Below are 25063 nucleotides of genomic sequence, written 5' to 3' on the forward strand. Positions count from 1 at the left end.
TTATTTCTGCAGGTGTGGAACTGTTCTTTTTCTTCTTTTGGTACTTCATCCTTAAAACATTAAAAATATACGTAGCTATAGACAATACAGAAAAATGAAGCATGCCTCATTATTTATGTCCCAGGAGTTTCACAAGAATTGCTCAGGCTTAAACTTGCCCACTTATGGAATGGAAGTTTCATCCTAATCTTCTGAGATATTTTCTCATGGCACCTGTGGCTCCTGCCCTGCCTTTTCAGCCCTCCCTCTGCATATGACACAGACTCGGTCATGCCTCAACACCGCAAAGCTTCCCTCCTTAATAAAATTCCTGCAGGATTTCAAAGGCACCGTGGGAGCTTCCCAAATGCAAAACCCCCTCTCAGGTGCTAAAGGCAGAAAAACAAGGCACCGGCTACCGGCTTCAGGTGAAAAGGGGAGCAAGGAATAAATACGCGCAGGACGGACAGATGGCAAGGAGCGGTGGACCAAAGGGCCTTGGATCGAGGGAGTACTTCACATTTTGTCCCCAGGAGTACCCAAACTCTCGCTCTCTTCGGTTGTTTTGGGCTATGCTGTTCTTAAAGCAGTGTGTGTATTCACAAGTAGTTCCTCTTACTTGCACCACAGTCGTACGCGAGACTGCGGTGACTACCAAGGACGCCCTTTTTCCCCGCTGGAGAACCATCATTCCTGTACGCTTACAGCCCTCTTTTGGGGACGTTTTGACCGACTCCACTGTCGGCCCCTTCGCGTTCCCGCCGCCTCTTCGCCCCCTTCCGTGGCTCCCTCGGCCGAGGCGGGGGCTGGGGGGGTGTCTCTCAGCCCGGGAAGGGGATGCACCCATGGCGGCGGCGGGCGAACCCAAGCCAGAACCGGGCAGGACCTGCCGGGCAGCGCCGCGGGTCGCAGGGGCGTCGCTGCCCCTCCCGGAGCTCCTTTCTCTCAGCGAACGGGCGGCGGCGGGGCCCTGCTTCACCCCTCCCGGCTCTTGGGGCGGGCCCTGCACCCCCGCGACCGGCCCCCACGCGTGCAGAACCACCCCGCCGCCTGCTCCCACCCGGGCCCGGTGTGTCGGGGAACGGCGAGGAGGCCGCTGACAGCCCCGTGGGCGGGTCCCGGGGGGAGGCGGGACCGTGGCGTGGCGGAGGAGTGGGGGGGGGGGCGGAGCTCTGCCCCGCCGGGAGCCCACGGCGCCCGCCCTGCGCGGCGTGGGGCGGGGGGGAACCGGCCGAGGCGCCGCCGCGGGTCACGTGCGGGGCCGGTGCGTATAACACACCGTGAGGGGGGGGGTTCGGGGGTGTCGCGCGTGGGGCGGGCAGTGGCGGGAGCTGCGCGGAGCGGTGAGGTGGGGGCATGGCATGGCGGCGGGTCAGCCCACCCGCTCCTGGCGTGTTTTCTTCCGCGGCGCGCAGCGGTGGGGGACGGGACAGGGGAACGGGAGGGGACGCGCCCTCACGCTGCAGCGGCGGCTTTGTTGCTGCTGTTATTGCGCCTCTCTGTGTCGCTTCTTCCCCGGGCCGCTGCCGAGCCGGCGCTGCCCGCCAAGTTCAGGCGGAGCCGGCTGTGAGGGGAGCAGTGGGGCTGCCGGGCCGGGCCGGCCTGGCGCGGCGCTGAGTGAGGGGCTGCGTGCATCTCGCCGGGCCGCCCCCCACGGAGGACCCCGGCTCGCTGGTCTCCGGGAGCGGGTTTGGGTTTGAGGTGGGGGTGTCGCTGCACCCCCTGTTCCCTCAGAGCCCCTCTTCCAGCGAGACGACCACCGTGAGGGGGGGGGGCCGGCCCAAAGTAAGGCTGCTTGCGGCTGAGGAGACGAGGCAGAGTCAGAGGCAGCCTTGGTAGCCGGGGGGGGGGGGTTGCTGTGGCCTTCGATGTGAGCGCCCGCTATGGTGCGCGGGTGGCCCTTCCTCCTCCTCCTCCTCCTCCTCCTCCTTGCAACTGCTCCGTCGCCACGGCGGAGGCGGGGGGGGTGGCCGGTGCCGCCGGGCTGTGGCGATCCCGTCCGCGCCTTGGGTCTGAGCCCACCTTTCCCTACCACAGGCAAGAAGTGTGGTTGCCGTGGCCCATGACCCTGTCGCGTTAAAAAAAGTGTTGGAGTACCGGAACGGAAACGAACTGCTCCATTCCACCTCCATTCTGCACGCAGAGAACTCCAGTTAATGTGCTTGGAACGGTGCTTTGCCAGCTGATCCGGTAAGATCTTGCACTGGCTGTGCTAAGCTTATTCAGAGCTGCTGGGCTGAAAGAAAGCCTTTGATGTAACAAAACTAAACTATTTGCAGAAGACAGACAGGAGATGCCTAGGAATGAGGATTAGTTTAAATAGCTATTGCCTTGGCAATGGTGTTGAACAGATACTGTGTTATTCTATCCGTCTTAATTGCTATGAAGCAGACAGTAACTTTAGGTGCTTTCACATGAAGTACCATGAGACTGTCTTCAGCATGTTCAGCTTCTAACTTCTAGAACCCTTTAACTGAAGATTAAAATAACTACTTTTAGATAACATCACTTGTGCTTCTAGTACTGCAACTCTCTCTTCCTGGAGCAGCTCCTGTCAGTGCAGTGTGGTGTGTGGGTTTGTAGACAGGTTCTGTCTGTTTGTGCGGTTTGGTGCATTTTGTCCTCCTCCTTTACAAGCATCACTTCATAACGTGTGCACGCTGGGACATGTAACAAGTCTTCCTGAGTGAGTATCATCATTTCCTACAGGAATCTAGTTTTCATTGCTAGAGGGAGGTCTGAAATACTAGCCAGTGCTGTGCTTCTTACCAGCCTTACTATTTGTCACAAATAGAAAGCTTCCTATGCAACCGACAGCTGCTGCCTCAGGGCCTTAATGTTACATTGGGCAGTGCCAGTACTGCTTCTGCTGCTTGTCAAGCTGCAGCAGAGTGAAAACCAACCATGTTCTGGTTAGCGTGTATTGTCACTGTTCTAGGCCGTGTACACTGCAGGAGGCCTCAGCAGGAGAAGAAATCAAAGCAAAAGCAAGTGTGTCATATCAGTAGTGCTGCCCCATGGTCATGCATGGCCCTTTAGGCCTTTGTAGACTGCTTTGTGAGAAAAGCAGCTTTTTTTTTTTGCTTGGACTCTCTCCTAGCAATTGGGTAACGTTGGTAGTTTGTATATTGGTAGTTAGGTCATGTCCTGGTTTCAGCTGGGAAAGAGTTAATTTTCTTTCTAGTGATTGCTGTGAAAGGAATGTTAATAATGAATATTGTTTTAGTTGTTGCTAAGTGATGTTTATACTTTTCAAGGACTCTTTCCAGATTCCCATAGAAGCTGAGAAGGAGCACAGACAGAACAACATATGTGGAATATTCTGCACCATGGTCATCACACTCAGTATATAAATGGGCGTTGGCCAGGTGCAGGCCCCACAGGGAGAATCTGCAATCACTGCTCAGGTTGGGCTTGGCAACCAATTCATTGAGTGGTGAGAGTGACTTGTATCTTGTATATTCTTTCACCATTATTATTATTATTGTTATTTTACCCTTCTAGGATGGGGGAATGGGTAGTTAGTGAGCGGCTGCGTGGTCCTAGTTGCTGGCTGGGCTTAAACCACAAGCGGTTGCCTTTTGTAGTTAAGTATTCTGCAAAACTCCCTTAAGCAGGTGTGTGCAGGCAGAATGGTGAACTGGGCTTTCTAGTCTGTGATGGAAGCAACCCCTGTGTGAAGGTAGATACTCTAATAGCATGAGAACATCACTCTGGCACAGGTCTCATAGAGGAAGATAAAAGCGGAGCATCTCGCTGCTATTCTTTATACCTTCTTAAAGGATAAGATTCAGTTAGCAGTCAGGTACTGTTCCGGTAGTCCTAATGAGTTCAACATCTCGGTCCCATCTTGGCTGCATATATGACACTAAATATTGTTCTTGTGTTGTTTGCTCACGGTATACCAGTGACTGTAGAGCCTAGCATATGAGCCTTTCAACAGCGCAAGCTGTAAAGATGAGCTGTGAAAGGCAGTTTAACCTATATCAGCTGATTAGTGGAATAAGGTAATGATGGCAACACCACTGACTGAACAGATGTCTGCTCTCATAAGTAGCTAGTAGCTTTGCATAACAGGCAGCACAATTCATATAGATTAATCTGTTCATAGCATCTCATTGCTACTAAATCCAAACTAAGCTATTAAGTTTCTCCCTCAGTACTGATGATCTGGCTCGGTACCTCAAAACTGATGGGTAGGGATTTGGGAGTTCTCTTGGTGGTGGGTCATGGGGCCAAATAAACTCCCATCTGCAGGGGAATGCAGGTATACAAAGTACAGTTGTAAGCACACAGTGAGTGCCTGTGTATGGATTTCTTTCCATACCCTGAATTTGCCATTCAGACTTCTGTTGATGGCCATTCATCTCCATTACTGAGCAAATCCCGTTGCTTAAAACAGTATTTTCAAGACTTCAAGATTATGCTCTTCTGTTAAGAGTTCCTTCGCTGTCAGCTTCACTTATGCATTTCATTTAGCTTGTTAGCTAAAACTTTAGGTTCTGTATCATTTGTCCAATGAGTAACTGCACACAGATTCACTTTCCAGCTCCAATTGTAGGAATATTTCCATGTGAATGATCTTCCTAACTATGACTAATAGCTAGACAGTCATTCTTCTGCATCATTGCATGCTTCAAGCTTACAAAGTATATTTGAAATTGGAGGCTTGGCCTAAACAGCAAAGTCTTTGGGGACTAAACCAGTGAAGCAGACAGACCTTTCTTAGCCATTTCACTACACCTGTCACTCTACTGCTAATATTTGCTGTAAGCGTACAAACAAATCAGTGACTTTAACCTAGTGACTATTTGGGGGGAAAAAAACATGCAAGTAATTTTACACAGTGATTCAGCTTTTCTGTGTATCTTAAATTGTTTAAGATTCTGCTCATGCACATAACTGGCCTTGCTGCATAGGAAAGTTGTGCATTTGGATGGGTTTCCTGGTTCCCTTCCCAAGCAGTCTTTTCCTTCTCATCAATATCAAATGGAAACTGCAAGTTCTTAATGTGTTGAGAGTGCATTGCTATTTGTACCTGCTGTGTATGTGGGATGTTGACAAATGATATGGGGTAATGATAGGAGTATGTTTCTCTCATCTGAGACATTTGAGAGATGGCTAAAGAGAGATTGTGTGGGAGGGGGTGAAAATGAAGGATGAGCTTTGCTTTTTTTTTTTTCTTTTTACTCCATCCCTGATGGGTAGACCAGCAAAATGAGCTCTAACTATCCTCTTAGCTTTTGTCTGTATGATTCTCAGTGCTGCATCCTTTGTCCCCCTGAAACAGTATCACTCGACTTCAGAGAAAGTATTCCAGACTGCTAATACACTGACATACTTGACTTTGATCTTTCTCTAGACGCTGGTAGAACTGATTCACTGAGGAAAATTATAGCTGCCCCAGTAACAACAAATTGTGCTATGTTGCCTCAGACAAGTGGATAGACTCCTGTTTAAAGGAGAAGGTAGCTTCAGGGCTCGAAGCATTACTAGAAGGACTAGTACTGTTTTGTTTTCTAGTAGAACTGAAAAGCAGGCACAAACAAGAATATTGTCTAACCACCTCTGGAGAAGGCATTTTTACCCAGTGTCTGTGGGAGATTGCAGGTGACTGATCTGATCTTTCCATCATGTTTCAGAACAGGGCTTGCTTAGTCTTTCTCGCAAATTCTTTGAGAATGAATTTTCTCTGTCTCCCTTTGCTGATTGAGCAAAAGGTGGGGGAAAACTCTTCTCTGTATTGCTAGGACTTGAGCAGTCTGTCCTGTTCTAGGCTTCCGTCTCAGTCTTGAATATTACAAGATCTGTCACTGTTAGAGGCTTTTTGTTGCTTACCCAGTGTTCTCACTGAGTGGCTTCTCATCTTACAGTAGTTGAAGAGCTCCCTGCATCTGTTTTGGCTATGAGTCTGTGTCGTGCAGTCAAGCTGCCTGTCCAATGCAGCAGAGTGTAAACATGTTGTGTGACCAAGCAAAGCCTCTGCTTGTATAGGAAAGCAAACTATATGAGGCCAGTAATGTTCTTTGCATTAACTGACTTTAGAAATATAGATTCTGCAAGATCTGGTAAACCTAGCTTGTCAGGCTAAGATGCTAAACTGGAGACACTAAATTTGGGCAACCTCTTCTTTTACTCTTGTTTGTAGCAGCAATAAATTGTGTGTTACAGCACAGTTTTTTGAGGCTGCTTTTAAAATCACTTGACACCTCTTAAAAGCAGAATATTTAAATGGGACATTAAAATTGGGTTTTGCCTGTACTGAGCTATGCTGGGTCTAGTTGTTGTAACAGCATTTAAAAAAAAAAAAAAGGGGGGGGCAAAAGACTTCAGACTGGGATTCTATCAGTGTGAAAAGGTTGGTAAAGACATCACTTGATAACTGTATTCATGGAGAGACCTGGTAAGTAGCAATATCACTTGCGCAAAGGCCTCGGGCTCCTTGTCTATTAAAGCTGTAAAAAGAGTGATGCTAAGAGGTTTTGTTTTTTCCCTGTTCTTTGGAAGATGTAAATGTACTTTTTCTTGTAGTTCAAAAGCAATGGTACAATGAGAACTAGCTAGTTGTGTTTTACAGTTGCATGTTAACTTCTTTATATTGTACTACAGTGCTTAAAGATAAGCTCAAATCTACAAAAATGAGTATCTGACTCCCCTTCAAGTCAAGTTTGGAGGGGGTCAGGTATCTGAGTTCAAGACCTGATTGTATCAGGGACTGATACAATATCTGGGGACCCCCACATGAAGATGGATTCTGTTCTCCAGGGTTGGCAGTCAAAATAAGTCTCAGTTAATTCTGAAGAAATACTTGGGCTAAAAGGCTTTTATTATTATTATTATTGCCTCTGGAAACCTTAAGGGGTAAAGGTGAAAACTTTACGAGGAAAAAGTAAATGTTTACTGGTTATGCTTGTAGCAAAGTTTGCCTTGTTTGTGGCATACAGTTCCAACTGTCAAGGCACACTTAGAACCGAGAAAACCAAGAAGTAAGAAAACATGGGTATTTTGTCACTTAACTGCTTTGTTTGTATGAGGAATTTTAATGCCTCTTAGTGGCATGACTGGGTGCTTGACAGTTGAAAACAGCTTGCATATTAAATGGGTCCCATATAGGAAATAATTGTCTTTCTCATACTGGTGTTAATGTTAAATAAGGGAGAAAAGTGCCATAATATTATGCCATATCTTATAGCAGCATAAGAGATTGCAAAATTGGTTCTTTCATATTTTCATTAGAGATGAGCACTGAAGCAGAACAGCAGCTTCTCCATGATGCTAGAAATGGAAACGCTGAAGAAGTTAAACAGCTGTTGGATACCATGAACAAAGGAGAAATAGACTTTGATATCAACTGTAAAGGTTAGTAGCCTTCCTCAAATGTCTGTAATCTCACTGTTGTAGCCACAGGTAATGAAACTGTTACTGATAGTATAACCTTGCTTTCTTTGGAGTGCTCAATAGAGTAATAAAACCTGCTTATACAACTGCTTTTACCCTGTGACTCTTAAGGCTGCACTTGTATGGGGAAGAGATCGTACAAGCAGAGTAGAGATAACTGTAACATACAGAAAACCTCAAGAGTAATTCACAGAAGCTAGAAATGTCAACAAGACAAAGAATCAGTACCTCTTCTTGCCTCTGTGCTCATGCCAATGTTGGAGCTCTATAATGTTCAACAAAACAGGCCATGGTGCCAGAGGAAAGGCTGCAGAGAAGACTGGGTAGTTCTTGTGCTCTGTTAGATGTGATTTGTTTTTTAGGCCCATGTTTCATTATCATGTAGTAGGAGCAGCTACATCTCTTGCCACTTGCAGGAATGGTTGGGACAAATGTATACTTGTTACTATTAGCAGTATACTAGGTTACTTTGGAAAAGAAAGTAAAACTGCCAGTCACTTGTGTCTGTCTCTTTGGCCAACATTAAAGTTTTTTCATGTGCATAGCTGACATAGTTACGGCTAAGCAACTTGCTGAGCATTAAACCTTCAAACTGGGGCTGGATTTGCAACCTCGTTAGCAGTTGCAGATTGACCTATTTCTTTATTTGTTTAGTTAGTTTTCTATTTCTGCTTATTTATGGGAGTGTGTTTCTGGTTGCTTCAAAAAAAGTGGATGTGTATCCCACTCTTTCTACGTGGGCTGATATTTCTTTGTTCAACACTTAACTGTTAAGCAGCACTGAGAAGATAATGCTGCAAAGGGAGGGGGGAGAGGGCAACTATGGTTCTTCTCAGCCTTGCCCTAAAGAGCAGGGAAGCCTGTTATCTATCCCTTTCCCAACTCTAGTTTTTAATCATCCTTTTGTTTGACTACTCAGCCATGTCTGTGTTTTCCCAATAGTTAATGTGCTCCCCTCCAAAAAACATGTTGTAAAACCCAAACCCTTGATACTTCATCTTCAGGGACCTAGTTCATAATTTAAAGGGGAACTAGACAGAGCTTAATGGAGTTGAAGTCCTCCACCCTCACAAGCATATCCTTTGCAAATATTCATGATGATGTGAGCAGTGCCTAAACAGCTGGAATAAAAATACCTTAAGATTCATGCGGTAGTACCCATAAATAAATTGTTGAAGTCTCTTGTGCTTAGAGATTTCACAGCTTCTCAGATGTGCTCTTAAATATAACCTGAAGTCAAGAAAGCATAATGAAATGGCATAATCTGCAGTCCTGTATTATATCAAGGAAACTGGTCTCTGGTTGGCATTCGTGCTCAAAGTGGAGTGTTAGTATTGTGAAAGTTTGCAGCTAGGTAGAAGAGACTCAGGGAAAGGGAATGAAGGGAAAGATACATGGTGCTTGGCTGTTATTCTTCCAGTTCAGCAATACATGGCCAGCCAGCTAATACATGCTTGCATGCAAATGGGAGGTCTAGGAAACTAGAGGGAACATGCTGGTGATAGTTTAGGTTATACAAAATAATTCTGAATGTGGAATCTATACACAGTGAAATCTCTTTTCTCTGATTCCTCTAAATGTTAGAGGACACAGAAGTGTAACTAAAGCGTTCTCTGGGGGAACTGTTCCGGTTGTGTGAAACTTCAGAGTTAAATCTCTATTCTTCCACAGTCGCTCTTTAAAGTCTGACCATTTCAGTCACTCTGCTCCCATAGAGTACTCCATTGGAAATAGTCTAAGACAAATTCAGGCCAGCCAGCTTCTGCAGTCTTTCTGCCTCCTCACTATGTCTTTCTGCGTCCTCACTGTCTTGCTACAAATCTTGATCTGTTAGGTACTACCAGATAGTAATTGCACAACCACATGACGATTAACTAAAATAAAGGCTGTAGAGTGTAACTGACTTTTTGCAACCCTCAATCTTCCTTCTCTTCCCTACAGCCTCTTCTTCTGTCATTATCTTCTGGATAATAAGATATCCCTAGAGAGTCAGGGTATGGGGGATGTCTTCAGTGCTGCAACTGTTCCTTCAGGACTTGCATCTGATGTGGCAATGACATTTGGCTTAGAATAAAGTACTTTCAGAGCATGTGGGAGGCTGTACTGGAGATAGTGTAAACTTCCCCCAGAGCATGCCTTGGGAGACATAAGTCTGACACATTAATGTGCCTGGGTTTCAAAGCCTACCTCCAACATCTTGTAAAACCTGTCTTGTCTTTCCAACGGTGAGCTTATATCCGAGGCTGTGCTCTAGATTCACAAGTGTGAAGTCTGACAAGAGTGATCCCAAACATCCTGATTTCAGCCAAAGTGAAGGAAGAGAAAATAAATCCAGGCTTCTCCTCCTTGTTCTGTTGGGACTGGATTCTAGCCAGTCAGCACTTACAGATAAGTGAAACTTGCTCGATTAGAATCCAGGTCACTGGTTTCGAAAGAAGATATCTATATTAAAACAGCACTAAACCTAGGTTTCATCCAAAACGATCATATTTTCTACGGCTATGTTGTCTTATTCTCCTTAAGTACAAGAAAACAGAATATCTAGACTCTGCAAAGTAAGAAAAGTGTAAAATAAGGTCAATGGTCAACAGTGTGTTATGCCAAAATATACATTTGAATGACTGCGCAGTAGCCTGGCAGACCACAACCTGGAGATGACTGCCTAGTTTGTCTCCACTCTCTAAATGAATGGTTAACACTTGAGACTTATCGCTAACTGGCATCAAAGCAAGTAACTGGGTGGGAGAGCTAGGGGAATTTGTTTTGGTTTTGTGTTTATTCTACTTTCCTATCCTTATATTCTCCCCAGTGTAACAATGTCCTGGTTTAAAATAATAATTAGGAAAATAAAGGCATGAACACTTGCGATCACTTTAAGAGAAGTAAGAAACACTTCAAGAGCTTGAGAAGTAACTGGGCAGCTAACATCAGAAATGCAAACGTTCACAGTGGATGCAAAACAAGGCACTTTATTCAGTAAGAATTACAAATCTGTCTGGGTTCCTGATTTTCTTTTTTTATGACCAAATTCTTTGGCAGCAGCACTGTCTTGTCAGTGCTGTAACTAATGACTGTCTTAGGCTAATTGTATGAATTCAGTGCAACTTGGACCTCTTTTGTGTTTTTTTGAAAGAACCTTCTTACCTACTAGACTGAGGGATGAATGATGTCCATTTAGTATGTTATCCAGCATATGTAGCCCCAGAAGTAGTGATCCACACAGTATTTATCTTCTGTGGTACTTGAGCCCATCAGTCACACAGGGCAAGAACTCTGTTGTAGGCCAGACTGGGATGAGGGGAAGATACTAAATCTGGGGTTGGAACAAAAGCAGGAGTTCAGAAGAAAGAGAACCAAGTAACAAAAGAAATAGCCAACAGAGGGCAGAAATGTCAGTTGGAAACAATTATAAGAAATGGGAAAATATTTCATCTGTGAACCACATTCTAGTGTTAATTTGTAATATGAGAGCAGAAAGAACGATGAACTTGCAAGACCAGGACTCCCCTTTTACCTTGTGCTAGTGGCTTGTCCCCTCAGGGCAAACTTATGTTATGCATGTTCCAGACCTCAGTGCTTTAGGGTAACTGAAAAGGGAAAACTTAATGGTGTCATAACTTCAAAATGATTTCTAAGTCTCACTTTCATTTTGCTTTCAAATACAAAATGATAGCTTTTAGGTGGCACCTGGAATGCTGTGGGTCTGTTGCTTAGTAAAAACAAATGACAAATCAGCTTTGCTTACTACAATTGAGTGTTACAACTGGAAACTAGCATCAGTTGTTAAATTAGTAATCTCTAATACTTTTAATATCTTGCTTTTAAAGAAGTGATTGTAGGACAGTTCTTGACTCTAATTCATACTGCCAATCCTCCAGGACGTGCTTTACATGCTCTTTAAAGTATAAATAATAGTTTCCTTTGCATGGTCACTTCTGTGCCTGCTTCCTACTTATGCTTGTCATGCCTGCAGAGGCTTACAGCTGTAGACGATACATGAGTTCTGCAGTGCAGAAAGGTTTCAAATCATGATACTTAGTAAGGCTATCTTTATTAAAATTGAGTACAAGCACAAGACAGCAAAAAGCCCTAACAGTAGGCCATCCCACCTGTTTTGGTTTGAATCATCTGTTTGGACAGATGCACTGTCCTACCTTTCATTTGTGTGCAGGATATAAAATCGGATAAACCAAACTGTTTTTTTGATAAACCAGAGGAATAATGTACTTGCATGTGCTATTTTCACAGTGAGTGAAGGTAACTGAAGCTTCTTGCTCCTATTGAAGAACAAGGTGTTACTTGAAAACTGAAGTTTTATTCTCTATCAGACTACGTGACTTTCTTCTTTCAGAAAGATTTTGTAGATTTGAATCTAAGTCTCATGCTGCATCCCAGTTCAGTAATTTAGATGATGTTAATAATATTGATGCTTCCAGCTGCCTTGCTCCTCTGTTACTGTGAAGAATTGTCATCCATGCCAAGCTCCAAGCATGTGACAAGATCTTTTTTGTACTGTGTGATCAAAACTTAATTTCCCTGTTTTGTCTTTTAGGCAGAAGTAAATCTAATATGGGTTGGACACCTCTTCACCTTGCATGCTACTTTGGACATGCTGTTGTGGTAGATGATTTGCTGAAGGTATATTTCTATTTGCCTCCATGTATAAGAAAATTCTTTGTTATGCTAGAAGCAGTTAGTATTTATTTAGTTTTTTGCAGTAGAAAAAAGACAGCTTTGTAGAGAGGTGGAGACACTCCTACAATTTATCTGCATGTAACATAGAGGTAACTAAGCTGATTGCTAAAACTAAGGAATTAAATAGTTGTGTTATTAAGATCAGCCCAGTTTACAAGGACCCGAAATAGTGACACTGGAAGTCTATACAGTAGTATACAGCTGTTGCTCTGAACAGTGCTTACAGCTATCAGTACTTAGCTAACTTTCCTATGATGTGTGTGTGTTTGTCTATGTAACCCGCTGAACATAGGAATTAAAGATGTATAGTATATAGGTATGCACTTGTGAAAGCTTCGTCCCTTTTCAAACTCCATGGATATCTGCATATAGTACGCCAGCATCTGATACTAGTGATGCAAATGTTTCAAGGGCCTTATCTAGCTTACTGTAGTACATAAAGTATATAATTGAGGCAGTTTTACTGAGTTGCAGGAAAGGCTAAAGGCTTTCAAATGCGAAAAACCCCAAACTGTGTTCTCTAACTGGATGTTGTACATAGATGTCCAGAATTCTGTGCAAAGTAACTTATTTGCGTTCCTTTCCAGGCACAGGCTAATGTAGTTTGACTCCATTATTTCAAAGATGTTAAAAGAAATAATGAACTGTGTGATGAACTTTGAAATTATGAATCTCTGTGGTAAAAGCTGACCTATTTGTATCTTAGCCACATCTGCACTGCATTTGCAGTTGTTTCTGGCTGAGTTTATGTTTTTACCCTCAGCTCTCAGGGTAGCTTCAACCAACCTTAACTGTATTATACCCTATTCCTGTTTGAAAGGTTTTGCTGTAGGTGGCAGGAACATGCTAAACAGCCTCACATACTCAGATAGCTAATCTGAAATCGAATTTCATTCAGAATAAAGGGTACCAGCCATAATTGTGACCAAAGCAGGAAATAAAGTTGAGATTTCTTTGAGACATTCTTCTCTAGCCTACATACCTGCTCAGGTGATAATGCTGCTCTCGATCCAAGAGGGCTACTTAAAACAAAAGGTAAAGTTTTGTCACTTAATGCATTTATCAACATTTCTGGAGTTGGAAGATTATGTGTAACTTTGTGCTTTCTTCTCTGTTGGTAGGGCTCTTGAAAGGGTATTCTTTTAAAGAACAAGTGGAATAGTAAAGGAGGCTGTGCACCTCTGAAAGCAAGCCATATATAGGTATCTCTGTGTTTTTCTGCCTAGATTTTGCACTCAAAGAGCAAGTAAAGGAGGTATTAGCAGAAACAGAGCTCTGGAACTAGAGTCAGGTTCCATCAGTTAACTTTAGGCAGGCAGCCGTGATCTGGCTAAATTATGTGATCTAAACATATGTGATAAAGTTATATATGTCCTGCCCTCTTTCTGGCTCTTTAAGAGGTTAGGTGAAGTGGTGTAGAAGAAATGCTTTAAAAATGGGTATGATTTCTTGGTTTCCTGGAAAAATGTCTGTGCAAGCAGTCTTCCTCTCAGAAGAGGTATGGGATGGAGACTGTGTGTTACAAGAGGAAGGGAGATTCAAGACAAAGATTGTAGAAGAGAAAAGGGAGGAGAAGAAACGTTAAATTTTAGATGGTACCATCTTAATGCTGACATGGAATCCTTCACTCTAGTGAAAGAGCAGCAATAGGTTTCTAGAGAGAATGTCACTTGTTAAATCAGGAGCACCAGGAGGGTGGCAAGAAATGAGACAGATGCCTGGAAAAAATACAGGAGCCTTTTCCTTTTTGAAGCAGTTCATAGATGGCTGGTTATGAATCTTACGTATGTACTTTATCTTTGTTTCCAGGATGGCTGTGTTAGAGTTCTGATCTGATTTGCCATGAGGCCTATATTAGTGTCATGTCCTGTCCTCCCCCTTCCCTCAGTCAATGGAATAGCTATGTAGTTCTTGTTGGAAGGACATTCAGGTGTCTTTTGGTCTTGTTGTTTAGGCTGGTGCAGATGTGAATGTGCTGAATGACATGGGGGACACTCCACTCCATCGTGCAGCTTTCACAGGGCGTAAGGTAAAGTATGTTTGCTTTTTTTAAGCCTCAATCATAGGAATATTAAGGAAACACTAACAATAAGATCACTTCAAAGAGATGCTTCTAGAATGTCTAAAAATGACTTATTGTTTGTTTTGGTACAGTGCATTCAAAAGAAGTAGGCATGTTGCCTAGCTGGTATAACTCCATCCAAAACAAAAACATGGTACAAATATCTTTTCTTGAAAAGAGGAGAAGACTGGTCCATGGTTTTCCTTGGTATACTTTGTCATATCTATTTTTTAGCTTTTTATTAGTGAAAATTTTGTTAGCAGACAGAAAGAAATAGTCGTTGTCTTCCACTGTAGCACTGTGCATCAGTTGTGTAAGTAACGATGCTCCTTCTGTTCTGCTTCTGCTCTGTGTCAGGGAAAATGCTGAAGCATTTTCCATCTCTTACTGCAGGTGCTAATTACCATGTGGAAACCAGTGTAAAATCTCCCATCTGCTGCCAAAATACAACAGATTAATTTGTGCTTCTGCCTGGTGTATTTGACACAGTAAAAGGAGTAGGGATTGTTCCTTCTAACTGTGTATTTACATAGAGAGAAAACATACTGTTTTAATCTTAGTGGCTTCTGTAGGGGAGGGAAAAAAACCCTTATAAATTAGGACACACTGGTCCATTTGGTGTCTGGAAGTGCCGTTTCTTCATAGAAAACTAGAAGTAAAGAGTTTTTTATAGGCCTGTAATGTGAGACTAGTTTGATTGTTCCCCAAATGCCAAACTAGCAGTATCTCTGTGGATAACCTCTTGGCCCTTCTGCAGGAGTGACTACTTAGTCTCTTACCAAAAGAGCCAGTTGTACTGTTTTTATCTGTCAAGTTCAGTATTGATACCAGGTACACCAGCTTTTGTATCAAGAGTGTGTCTCTTTGGGTATAACTAATCTCCTGTTAGTTCCTTTGTCCTGACTGACAAGAGAGAAGGCTGCAGTTAGTCCCACTCTTCAATCTCTCTAAAACATCCCTTCCTGTTTTTGCAAGTCAGCAGTGGTGAGAAGCCATTACATGGCTCATCTTACAGGATGTCAATAGCTGGAAAGCCTGTTTGCAGCCTTGCCATAACGGAGATAGATAAGCAGTGTTTTTTTCAAACTGTTTTCCAGGAGGTGGTGATGTTACTCTTGCAGCATAATGCTGATACTTCTATTGTTAATGGGAGTGGAGAGACCGCAAAAGAAGTTACTCATGATAAAGACATAAGGAATATGTTGGAAGGTAACTTTAATAGGTCAAAGCCTGTTTGGGTTTTTTTTTTCCAACACTTGTACATTTTAAAAGCTGATTTTTCTACTGCAAGTTACAGAAGCTCAATTGAATTTTCTCTTTAAATTTGGTCATTAGAAAGAAAAAAGTTATAGTTTTTGGTTCTTGTCTGCAGTACTGACAGTTGGGTTTTGGCTTTTTTTTCACAATATGTCTGCAAGTGACTTGGTGACCCAGTTTTTGATCAAGTTTAGGACTTGCTATTGCAGTCTTGGAGGTTATGTCAAAAGGACAAAAAAAAAAAGGAAAAGCTCTTCCCCTCACCTCCTCCATTACCTCACAAGTGTTGAAAGAGAGGGAGATGGTGTCCAAATAGTTACATAGGCTGACTGCTTATAGCTTTGGAGAGTTCAAGAACTTTGCTTCCTGGTATTATTATGTGATACCACTTAATACTGCTGAAGCTGTGTCTAATAACACAGACTGTACATGTGCAAAGTGATCTCTCTTCTGATTCTACATGCAAGTGCACAGATAAGTCCTTTTCTCTGATTATCTGCTGGATTGTTAGAGAATAATAAAATTCTGTAGGATTCTGTAGGAAGAGTAGAAGAGAGACTGAAAAGAACAAAGGGAAGATCTGATGGGGGTGTCATGTAGTTCCCCTGTTTTACTAGGGAGTTTACTAGTGGGTTCTAAGTGTTTAAAACAAAAAACAAACAAAAAACCCAAAACCCAAACAAACATATATATGTGTATACACACTCACACATCTAGTCAAATATTACATGGTTTTGAACATATTTTTTGCTCTGATGCAGACTTCTCTGAATAAATATTCCATTTATACCTGTCCCGAATAAACAATACTGGAAACTTGTGTTTCTCTAGGCTTGCTTTGATAGTTTCTTGAATGCTGTAGTTTATATAAACTTGATACTTTGAGACAGACCTTAAATTTGGTTTTGTTTTTTTTTTTAAATAGCAGTGGAAAGGACACAAGAACGAAAACTGGAAGAACTCCTCTTAGGAGCAGCAAGAGAGGGGGAAACAGGGAAACTGACTGCCTTGGTAAGAATTAAAGTGCTTGTAATACTTTTGTGTCAAGTGGTTCAAGCCATAATGCTAATGTAACATGTTCTGGATTTAGCACTGGCCTGTGCTAACTTTCAGACTGTGCCTGGGAGTCTTCTGCAGAGAGCAGTAGATTTTGGCAGTACAATCAAACAGGGCTGTTCTAGCAACATAAATGAGCGAACTGCAATGCTGGGGAGCTCTCTCTGGCACTCTGCAATTGAGCAGGATAAATGTTTCCATGTTGTGCAGTAGAGGTGGAAGGGGTATAAGCAAGCAAAAACACTGAGAAGTTCCTTACTGTAGTTCAACATCTTGCTTGATTGTTGTAGTCTTTGCCCTTGTAATACTTCCTACGTCCTGTCTTTGTTGCTAGATCTACACTGAAGCATCCTAGTTAGGAACAGCTAACTTTCAAAAGAATGTGGCATCTGGAGAGGGAGGAAGACTGATAAGTAAGCAAAACTTTGTGTTTTTTTTCCCAGTTGAACAAGCCCAAACCACCTGATATCAACTGTACAGATCAGATGGGGAACACACCATTGCATTGTGCTGCATACCGTGCCCATAAGCACTGTGCATTAAAACTTCTAAAAAATGGAGCAGATCCTAAAATAAGAAACAAAAATGGTGAGTACCAAATGAAAGTACATAAAGTGTTAAGAGGAGACAGAAATTTAACAGCTGCTATAAGCTATGTTGCTTACCAATGTTCAGGAAAAATCGTACAGTGCTCTACAAGCTTTGTATCACTAATAAAGGAAACCCAACACTGACTAAATTGCAAGAGACTTAGGAGCTGTAGCAAAATACTTATTGTATATGCTTTTATTTTCCAAATTTACTCATTTCTAGAAAATTTGCCTGCTGCCTGTCTTAACCATGAAATGTGCCTGGCCTTTGTTTTCTTGATGTTAAACGCTGAACACAGGTAACAAAAAAGTGATAAGATTGAAGATGTGGCCAAGCCAAAGTGACCCTTCAGAAGAAGGCTTCTAATAAAAGCAAATCCAGGAAAATTTTATGCAGATATTATGCAAACTGTGTACTTGTAATCTGAATAAAGATGCCTCTATCTTGATATTTGTGAATGTTCTGAACTGTTATATATAGCTGAAGAGCTAAGAGCAAAGGACTCTCTGTGGCTAGTAGAACTCTAAAGGACAGTTCAGTGCATTAAAGTTCAGAGCCTTTTTAGTCTTCTGCTCCTGAGGAGCTTATGTTTCCCCAATTCCAAGAAAATATAGATGCTTGTGGGACCAAACTTTGACAGGTAAACACAGTGTCAGAGTAGTTATTTTTGAGTTAAGTACATTTAGGTTTATTTGCATCAAATTCTCATGCCTCATCTTGGTTACTACACAGATCAGACACCCCTTGATCTAGCCCAAGGTGCAGAAATGAAACTGCTACTGGGAGGTAAAACTGGAAAGGTAGGAACTCTTGTATCAATTTAAAATGCCAAGGCTGCCTAGTCGAAGCTATTCCTACTAGAGCTTTAATTTCTATGCAGGTTATCAATAAACCCCTGAGACGATACGAAGGTCTCCTATGGAAGGTATGTCTTAGTTCCTTTTTTAAAATACCTTGTAAGATCTCAAAGTATGTCAGTACATCCTTTTCTGTACTTAAGTGAAAGCTGATGAATGAGTGAACTCTTCAATAATACATTTGTTAAATGACTTGATTTTAGTATATTTGGTAAATTATAGATGGGCTGGCTGGAGCAGTTACTGGATTCATGGCACTCTGATCTTAACCTCTGTCCCTAAAATCTCTCTTCATTTCTTGGTAATTTTTGTTAGAAAGCTTCACTGTAGTAAGATCTTGTTCATCGTCTGTGTGGCAGGCAAAATGGTTTTTCATGTTTTTTTTTTTTTCCCTTTCCTGAATAGTGGTCTTAATTTTTATTAGTCTGACTAATATTTTGCCACAAGTTCACCACCTTCTGGAAATTTTAAAACTTGAGGGAAGATGTCAGTCAAATGGTTGTTTAAAGCTTGTTTTGCTCTGATAGTCAAGTGAATCTTTTTTTCCCTTGTTAAAAAAGGTTTTCTCAGTCTTCTCCATGAATGCTTTTATTTTTGTGTTCCTTGATGAAATCTTTGAAGTTTTCTTCAGTGTAAATTTTCCTATGTATTCATTCACAATTGTAATATAAAGAACTGTTTTTTAAACCAGAACTACATATGAAGGTGTGTGAAAGGTAAAATGTTGTAGTTGGGTATCTCAGTGTGTTTTGTTTCTCATTTGATTTTTATAAAGTAGAATTCTGTGGTGATCAACAACCCCTGTAACATGAAAAAATGCAGTGTTTTATTATTTCAGTTCTTACTGAATAGCAGGCTCAACAAAACTTTTGTCTTCAGGTATTTCCAAAAAACAGAATAGCAGTGCAATTGTAAAGTATTCTCAGGTTGCTGTGATCACCAAGATATGTAAAACCTAAAATGTTTTCCTAATGACTGCCAGTTTTATGTAATAGTCTTCAAGCTATCAAATTTACTGGGAATAGTGACTCTTCAGCTGTTAACCTTACCTGGCCTTTTTTGTTTGGCTGTTTTTTTTTAAATTATTTTTTTAGAGCTCACGATTTTTTGGTTGGAAACTCTACTGGATAGTCCTAGAACATGGAGTCCTTTCCTGGTATCGGAGACAGTAAGTTCTGTGTTTAAATTTCTGAAAAGCGATTTAAATAATCCCCGTCTTCACTTCATTTAATCTCTTTTTCTTTCATAAGAGCTGATGCATTGAATAATGATCATCGTCAGGGATGCAAGCATCTAACACAAGCTGTCTGCACGGTAGGAAGTGAAATGACTTGTGACTGCTGTTGGTTTTGTGTTGTTTTTTTATGTGACGGTGTTGCATACTTAGACAACGAAAACTTCAGCTAGGTTGGTAAGCATGTCTTTGTTATAAAAAAGATGAAAAGCTTGTGCTGTTGCAAGAAACACTGTTTTTTGTCAAGCAAAATATTATATGTAAAGTGGCCATAATGCTCCTTCACTTCTTTCCAAAGTCTTGAAGACCTAAACAAACATAAGGCTTCCTAAAAGCATGCCTCTTCAGTTTGCAAAGCAGCTGCTTGGAGCATGTGATGCAGAGTAGCAGAGCTGTAGTTCCTCCTGGAGCTGTCACTGGCTGCTTCTGACTGATTGTGTAACTTAAGTGGATCTCAGTTGGAGGTTCTGAATTCTGAAGGTGGCTTTTGGAAAAGTTCCGTAGATCCGTAGATCCGAAGATCTTTTGGAAGGGATGAACAGAGGACAAAGGGAAAACAGGCCAGGTGTCACTTAAATACACAGGAAGATGAAGTGTTTAGGTGAAAAATGCATTTAGGTTTGCTTCAACAGTTCTTATTCTATAACTAAGCTGTCCTAGTTCTATAGATGGGCATCACAAGTTCTAACTACAGTTATATATTCTTACTGTATGAAAAGTGACCCTTGCTTTTCTAGATCTATGAATTCCTTAATATTGATGGTCTTGCACCATTGCTGAGGTTTTGTCTGAATCAAATGGTGCCAATATATGTCTATATAATATTTTAACATAAAGAACCTCTGTATTCTTATTCATGATGTAAAGTGCAAACTTGGCAAACACACTTGGCAAAACTGTTCTGAACAAGCTTTTTGTAAACTATAGCTGTTTTGCATCAAAACTGAGGCAAAAAACTTCTGAGTTAAGAGTAATTCTCTACCTTGCTTACTCTTAACAGTTTTGTCTTTTCTTACTGATTCGTTACACTAATTTTGTCCTTTCTCCACCTTCTTTTAGGTAAAATCTACAGACAGTTGCTTCTTTTCTGTCAGATGTTTTGATGACACTGTTCATCGTTTCAAGATTCCTAAAAATAGCCTTCCTTCTCAAACTAGAGAGGTAATAATGACTCTTTATCAAAGGCTTTAAAATGTAATAACTTCTGTAATGAATAATTTGCATACCACTTGCTATGGATGTAGTAGTAGCGTGTTCAGTAGCTTGATCATCAAGGCTTGGTAACATAAGTGCATATATTGAATCTTTTAGCGCAACTATAGACTAAATAGCAAAAAATGGGCAAATTTTCAGACTCTTCTTTAAAATTAGTGCCACCTTGTTTTCCAGCTCTGTGCCTGTATTATGCCTTCCTCTTTTCTTTAACTTCTCCACGTGCTAAATCTGTATTGCAGCTTCCTTCTGTTGCGCTTTTTTTTGTTGTTCAGGATAATGAACTGTGAAAGAATGTTTAATGGTACATTCTACTCTTAGCCATTCTCTAAGATGACCCAATAAATTATATTTTCTTAAAAGGTGGGTCTGAAACAAGAGAATAATTATTTTTTTTTCGAGCTGTTTGTAGTGTAGTTGCTACTCCTGTAGATGACCAGAGATGAAGTAGGGATAGAGGCAACTGGAGTACTGTGTCCAGTTCTGGGCTCCCCACTACGAGGGAGATGCAGACATACTGAAGAGAGCCCAACAAAGGGCCACTAAGATGTTTAAAGAGACCAGAGCACCTCTAATACTAGGAAAGGCTGAGAGCTGGGACTGCTCAGCCTGGAGAAGGCTCAGCGGGAGTCAATGTACGTAAATACCTGAAGGGAGGGTGCAAAGAAGATGGAGTCAGGCTCTTGTCATTGGTGCCTGGTGACAGGACCGGGGCAATGGTCAGAAACGGAAACACGGGAGGTTCCCTCTGAACACAAGAAAAAAAATGTGAAAGTGACTGAACACTGTCAGAGGTTGCCCAAAGAGGTTGTGGAGTCTCCATCTTTGGAGATGTTCAGAAGCTGTCTGGATGTGGTTCTGGGCAACTGTCTGTAGGTGGCCCGGCTTGAGCTGGGGGGGGGGATGGACCAGAGAACCTCCAGAGATCCCTTCCAACCTCATCCACTTTGTGATTCTATGATCAGGAAAAGAATCTACCTGTTAATTATGATAGTGCTTGAGGTTTTGTACACAGAGTTTGTCATGCATAAGGCGTCAGACTTTGTTACAGGGACCACACTAAGATGAAAAATATATTTTCTACAATCTCTTCTTAATTGATGCAACTTTTTAATGTGACCTTGGATAGACTGAGGTGTGGGTGGTGTTTGTCCTTAAAGTGTGATCAATTTAAAGCTTAGATAGCACTTTGACTACAGAGTATCTCATCTTGAATACACTACAATTTTAACCATCTATCTTCTGCTCATGAAGGTGTCTCATTTTATTAATGAATATCTTATTCACATCAATAGGAAACTTTAATTTGTTCTTTTGAATGTATGCTGTTGCCTTCTGGGGATGACCTTTGAAATGTGTACTTACTCTGGGTTTTTTTTTCCATTCAGAGTTGGCTGGAAGCAATAGAAGATCACTCTGCATATAGCACTCACTACTGCACACAGGAACAGTTGAGTAGTGATGATGAGGAAGATGATACGGTATCTGTTACAGACCTACAGGATACTCTGAAAGTATGTATTGAGTACTTACGTGGCTCATGCATCTATGCAGTTGCACATTAGTACTGTTTTGTATTGAAATACTTTAGGGTACTTTTGGCTAACAGTAATGATTCTTTGTTTCCATGGATGCATAAATGCTGCTTGTATTTGCACTGCTTACTGTCAGGTATTCCTCTTCAGACTATATGCATAAGATGGCACATCTATCATAGCTACAGGGTTGTGTGTTTCAGTTTTACCAGCACTACTGCAAGGTAGAAAGTGGCTTCAGACTTTCAGCCAGGAGAGGGAGCCTCGTGTACTGTACTTGGTGACACCAAGACTGAAGGATAACAAAGCTAACCTTCAGTGAGCTCTGCCTCTCTAAAAGAGGCAATTAAAATAGCTTAAAAATGATCTCTTACCACCTCGGGTCACATTAGAGTTCACATTAGATGCGTTGTACAGTGATTGTTCAGACCTGCAATGGAAATCAGTCTTCTTTGATAATTCTGGCATTCAGCGTGTGATTCTTGCTTTTTGCCATACATATACTTCTAAAACCTTTTACTGTAAGGGAAAGCTGACACTGCAATGCAAAAATCTTCATGTAACTGAACTCCAAGTGGCTTGTACCATACATTTTGGTACAAGAACTCAAAGTTCATAGCAGAATAGAGGTAGGAGGATAACTGGTGCTGGTAGTTCCCAGCAGAAGAAATGGTATTATTTAGTAGATAATTGTATCCAAGTTCAAATGCAGGCTTGGAATATGATCTTGGGGTGGGTTCCTGCATGTTGCTGTACTTGCCATATGTCAGTTAACCTATGTGTTTGCTTATTTTGGCCTTAGGCTTGTCAAAGAACAAGCAATGGCTCTTCCTGGGTTTTCAAACTTTTTAATAAAAAAAGGGGGGGGAAATGTAACCAAAAGCTGGTCAGCAATATTATGTGCATAAATCTTCTGTTTGCTTGTGTGTCTTTGAAGGTACTTCAAGTAATTTCTTTCAGTTTTAACATATCAGTCTCTGTCACTGAGAATCTTTTGTTAAGATTTAATGCTGTACAAATCTTAAAATTTCAGTATAGTTAAGAGACTAAACATACATTTTCCTTAGAACAAGGCACTTTTGAACTAGCTGTCCTTGCTGTCTTTCAGAAAGCACAAGCATGCCAACAAAGACTCAGTAAAGAGGTTTCAGACTTCCTTGCAATGGTTAAATCTTTGGATGCTACAAAAGGTAAAATTTATTCTTCCAAAATGCATTTTGTTACCAGGCAACTAATTTTTTCTTTTAAGCAGCACATGCTTCAGTTTCACTGAAATGAAATTTTCAGGAGCTTGGAAATATAAGGCTGTTTTCCTTATTGAAAAAGATTTGCATAAAGTAACATTATAATAATTGCTAAGAACTAAGATTTCAGATTTGAAGAAACAACTAAGAAGTATGTTGATTGAAAAAAAAAAAAGTTATTGGTGGCTGTAAATGTAGTGAAACTGCCTTTAGATATAGTGCTAGAAACACAGTGAAAGCTGAAGCGTGATGAACAGGATGTGAAGTGAAATCACAAAATTGTACAGGGAACTGGAAGCATGGTGTGATGGGATATAGTCCACAGACTGTGGCTATCATTTTTATGCCAGACTTGAATTTCTTGGGCTTCATTTTTAACTAATAACACTTAAATTAACATGTATCTGGATTTTTTTCAGCATAACTGCCAAAAAATAGCACAGGCATTCAAGCTGTTGGAGATTAGAATGTGTTTCATTTAATGCCTTAAACATGAACAGAAGTTGCTCATGTATGAAACACATCAAGGTGTTGTGTAAGAACACTTAACTGTTGCTCCTTCGAACCTGAGTCCTAGTTACACATTGTGACTAAAACTTATGAGCTCAAATTAGAGCATAAGTTTTTTTATATGTACTCTGTAATAGAACAGCAGTTTTGTGAGGAAAAAGATTCTTCTTTTTCCATCACTCTGCCTTTTTTTCTCCTTATGCTACTGGGGTAAGTTACTATGTGATATTATCCTATCTTAACACTAACTGAATTTTTACTGAATTTTTATTTCACAAAGAAGAGTACCATGTCATTATACATATGAGTGTTTTATTGGGAAGCCTTTGTAATGAATACAATAAAACTGAATTCTTCACAAAAAGCAGTCTGAAAATCAGTATGAGGTGGATAAATTCCCTTTGGTAGAACAGGGGCAATTTCTTTGACACCATATTGTTGACCTGAAGAACCAGTGAGGACATTCACTTTTTAAAAAAAAATACACAACTTGAGTAACCAAAACATGTAGCAAAGCAAAACCAGAGACTGTCTTTTTCCTAGAAACTTCTAGTCTTGGCCAATAGCAGTAATAAATTCCTGTTTTCCTCCCAATGAATGTTTGTAACTTGATGGGTCAGTGAACTGTTTCCAGGTTCTCTGTAGATCTCAACAGAGAAAACTGCTGCAGCTGTCCCAATTCTCACATTGGGTTGATGTAGTATCTTCAAAATATTCAAGTCCTTTGGCTGCAGAAGAATGCAAATTTCTGAGTTAAAAGTCCTTCCATGTGGAACTTCTAAAAGTTTTCGAGTAATATAAAAATGGGACCTGATATTTAAAATTCTTTCCCTAACTGCCTCAACATGCTGGTCTAAATCCAGGTGTCTCTGGGATTTAGGCATGTTATTTATTACAAATAAAGATGCCTCCTGCTCTTCTACTCAGTGTGCTGCCTCTCTTTCTAGAGGCACTAGCTGTTCTTGATAGCTGCTGTTAAGTAGACTCGTAATTCCAGTCAGTAGTGAGCTTTGATAGCAAAGACAATAATTAGCTTGTGGATATGTACTGTATCCTGTCCTGCACAAGCGCTGTAAGTTGCAAAATGAATTCGAGAACTGTCACTGCTGAACCTCTTCGTTTTTGTTGGTGTGACATCAGCTTGAAGCACCTGTGTTACTAAATGGTGTCAACTGATCCTGGAGTCTGCGGCCACTAAAGTGAACTGTTATTTTAATTGCAGCAAGTATGCTTCCTGAGAGAATGGTTTGCTTGATTTCTGAGGAATTGCTGCACACCACAAAACTTCAAAGATGAACTAAAATGTTAAATAACTTCTACCAGCTGATTGGATTATTATGGTTTCCTGCTGGTTCTAGACATGTATCCCTTTCTATAAATGGTCACAGAAGTCAGGATGTGAGGTGGCATTGCCCTGCAAGCTGTACTACTTG

At 41.2% G+C, this 25063-nt stretch overlaps 1 protein-coding gene across 2 annotated transcripts in view; it reads left to right on the forward strand.

Annotated features, from left to right (window-relative positions):
* Positions 1-1141: 1141 nt before the first annotated feature.
* OSBPL1A (oxysterol binding protein like 1A) overlaps positions 1142-25063 on the forward strand; it is a 73330-nt gene continuing 49408 nt past the window's right edge. For both annotated transcript variants that reach the window (XM_054189643.1, XM_054189644.1), the window contains exons 1-15: positions 1142-1243; positions 2017-2169; positions 7216-7338; positions 11930-12015; positions 14027-14101; positions 15232-15343; positions 16317-16402; positions 16891-17035; positions 17771-17838; positions 17919-17963; positions 18990-19063; positions 19146-19209; positions 20189-20290; positions 21730-21855; positions 22985-23066. In XM_054189643.1, the coding sequence (XP_054045618.1) occupies positions 7218-7338; positions 11930-12015; positions 14027-14101; positions 15232-15343; positions 16317-16402; positions 16891-17035; positions 17771-17838; positions 17919-17963; positions 18990-19063; positions 19146-19209; positions 20189-20290; positions 21730-21855; positions 22985-23066 (1186 nt within the window). In that variant the 5' untranslated portion in view covers positions 1142-1243; positions 2017-2169; positions 7216-7217. The remainder of the gene's footprint in view (positions 1244-2016; positions 2170-7215; positions 7339-11929; positions 12016-14026; positions 14102-15231; positions 15344-16316; positions 16403-16890; positions 17036-17770; positions 17839-17918; positions 17964-18989; positions 19064-19145; positions 19210-20188; positions 20291-21729; positions 21856-22984; positions 23067-25063) is intronic.

This window comes from Rissa tridactyla, chromosome 2, assembly GCF_028500815.1.
Source record: "Rissa tridactyla isolate bRisTri1 chromosome 2, bRisTri1.patW.cur.20221130, whole genome shotgun sequence".
Taxonomy (NCBI): Eukaryota; Metazoa; Chordata; class Aves; order Charadriiformes; family Laridae; genus Rissa; species Rissa tridactyla.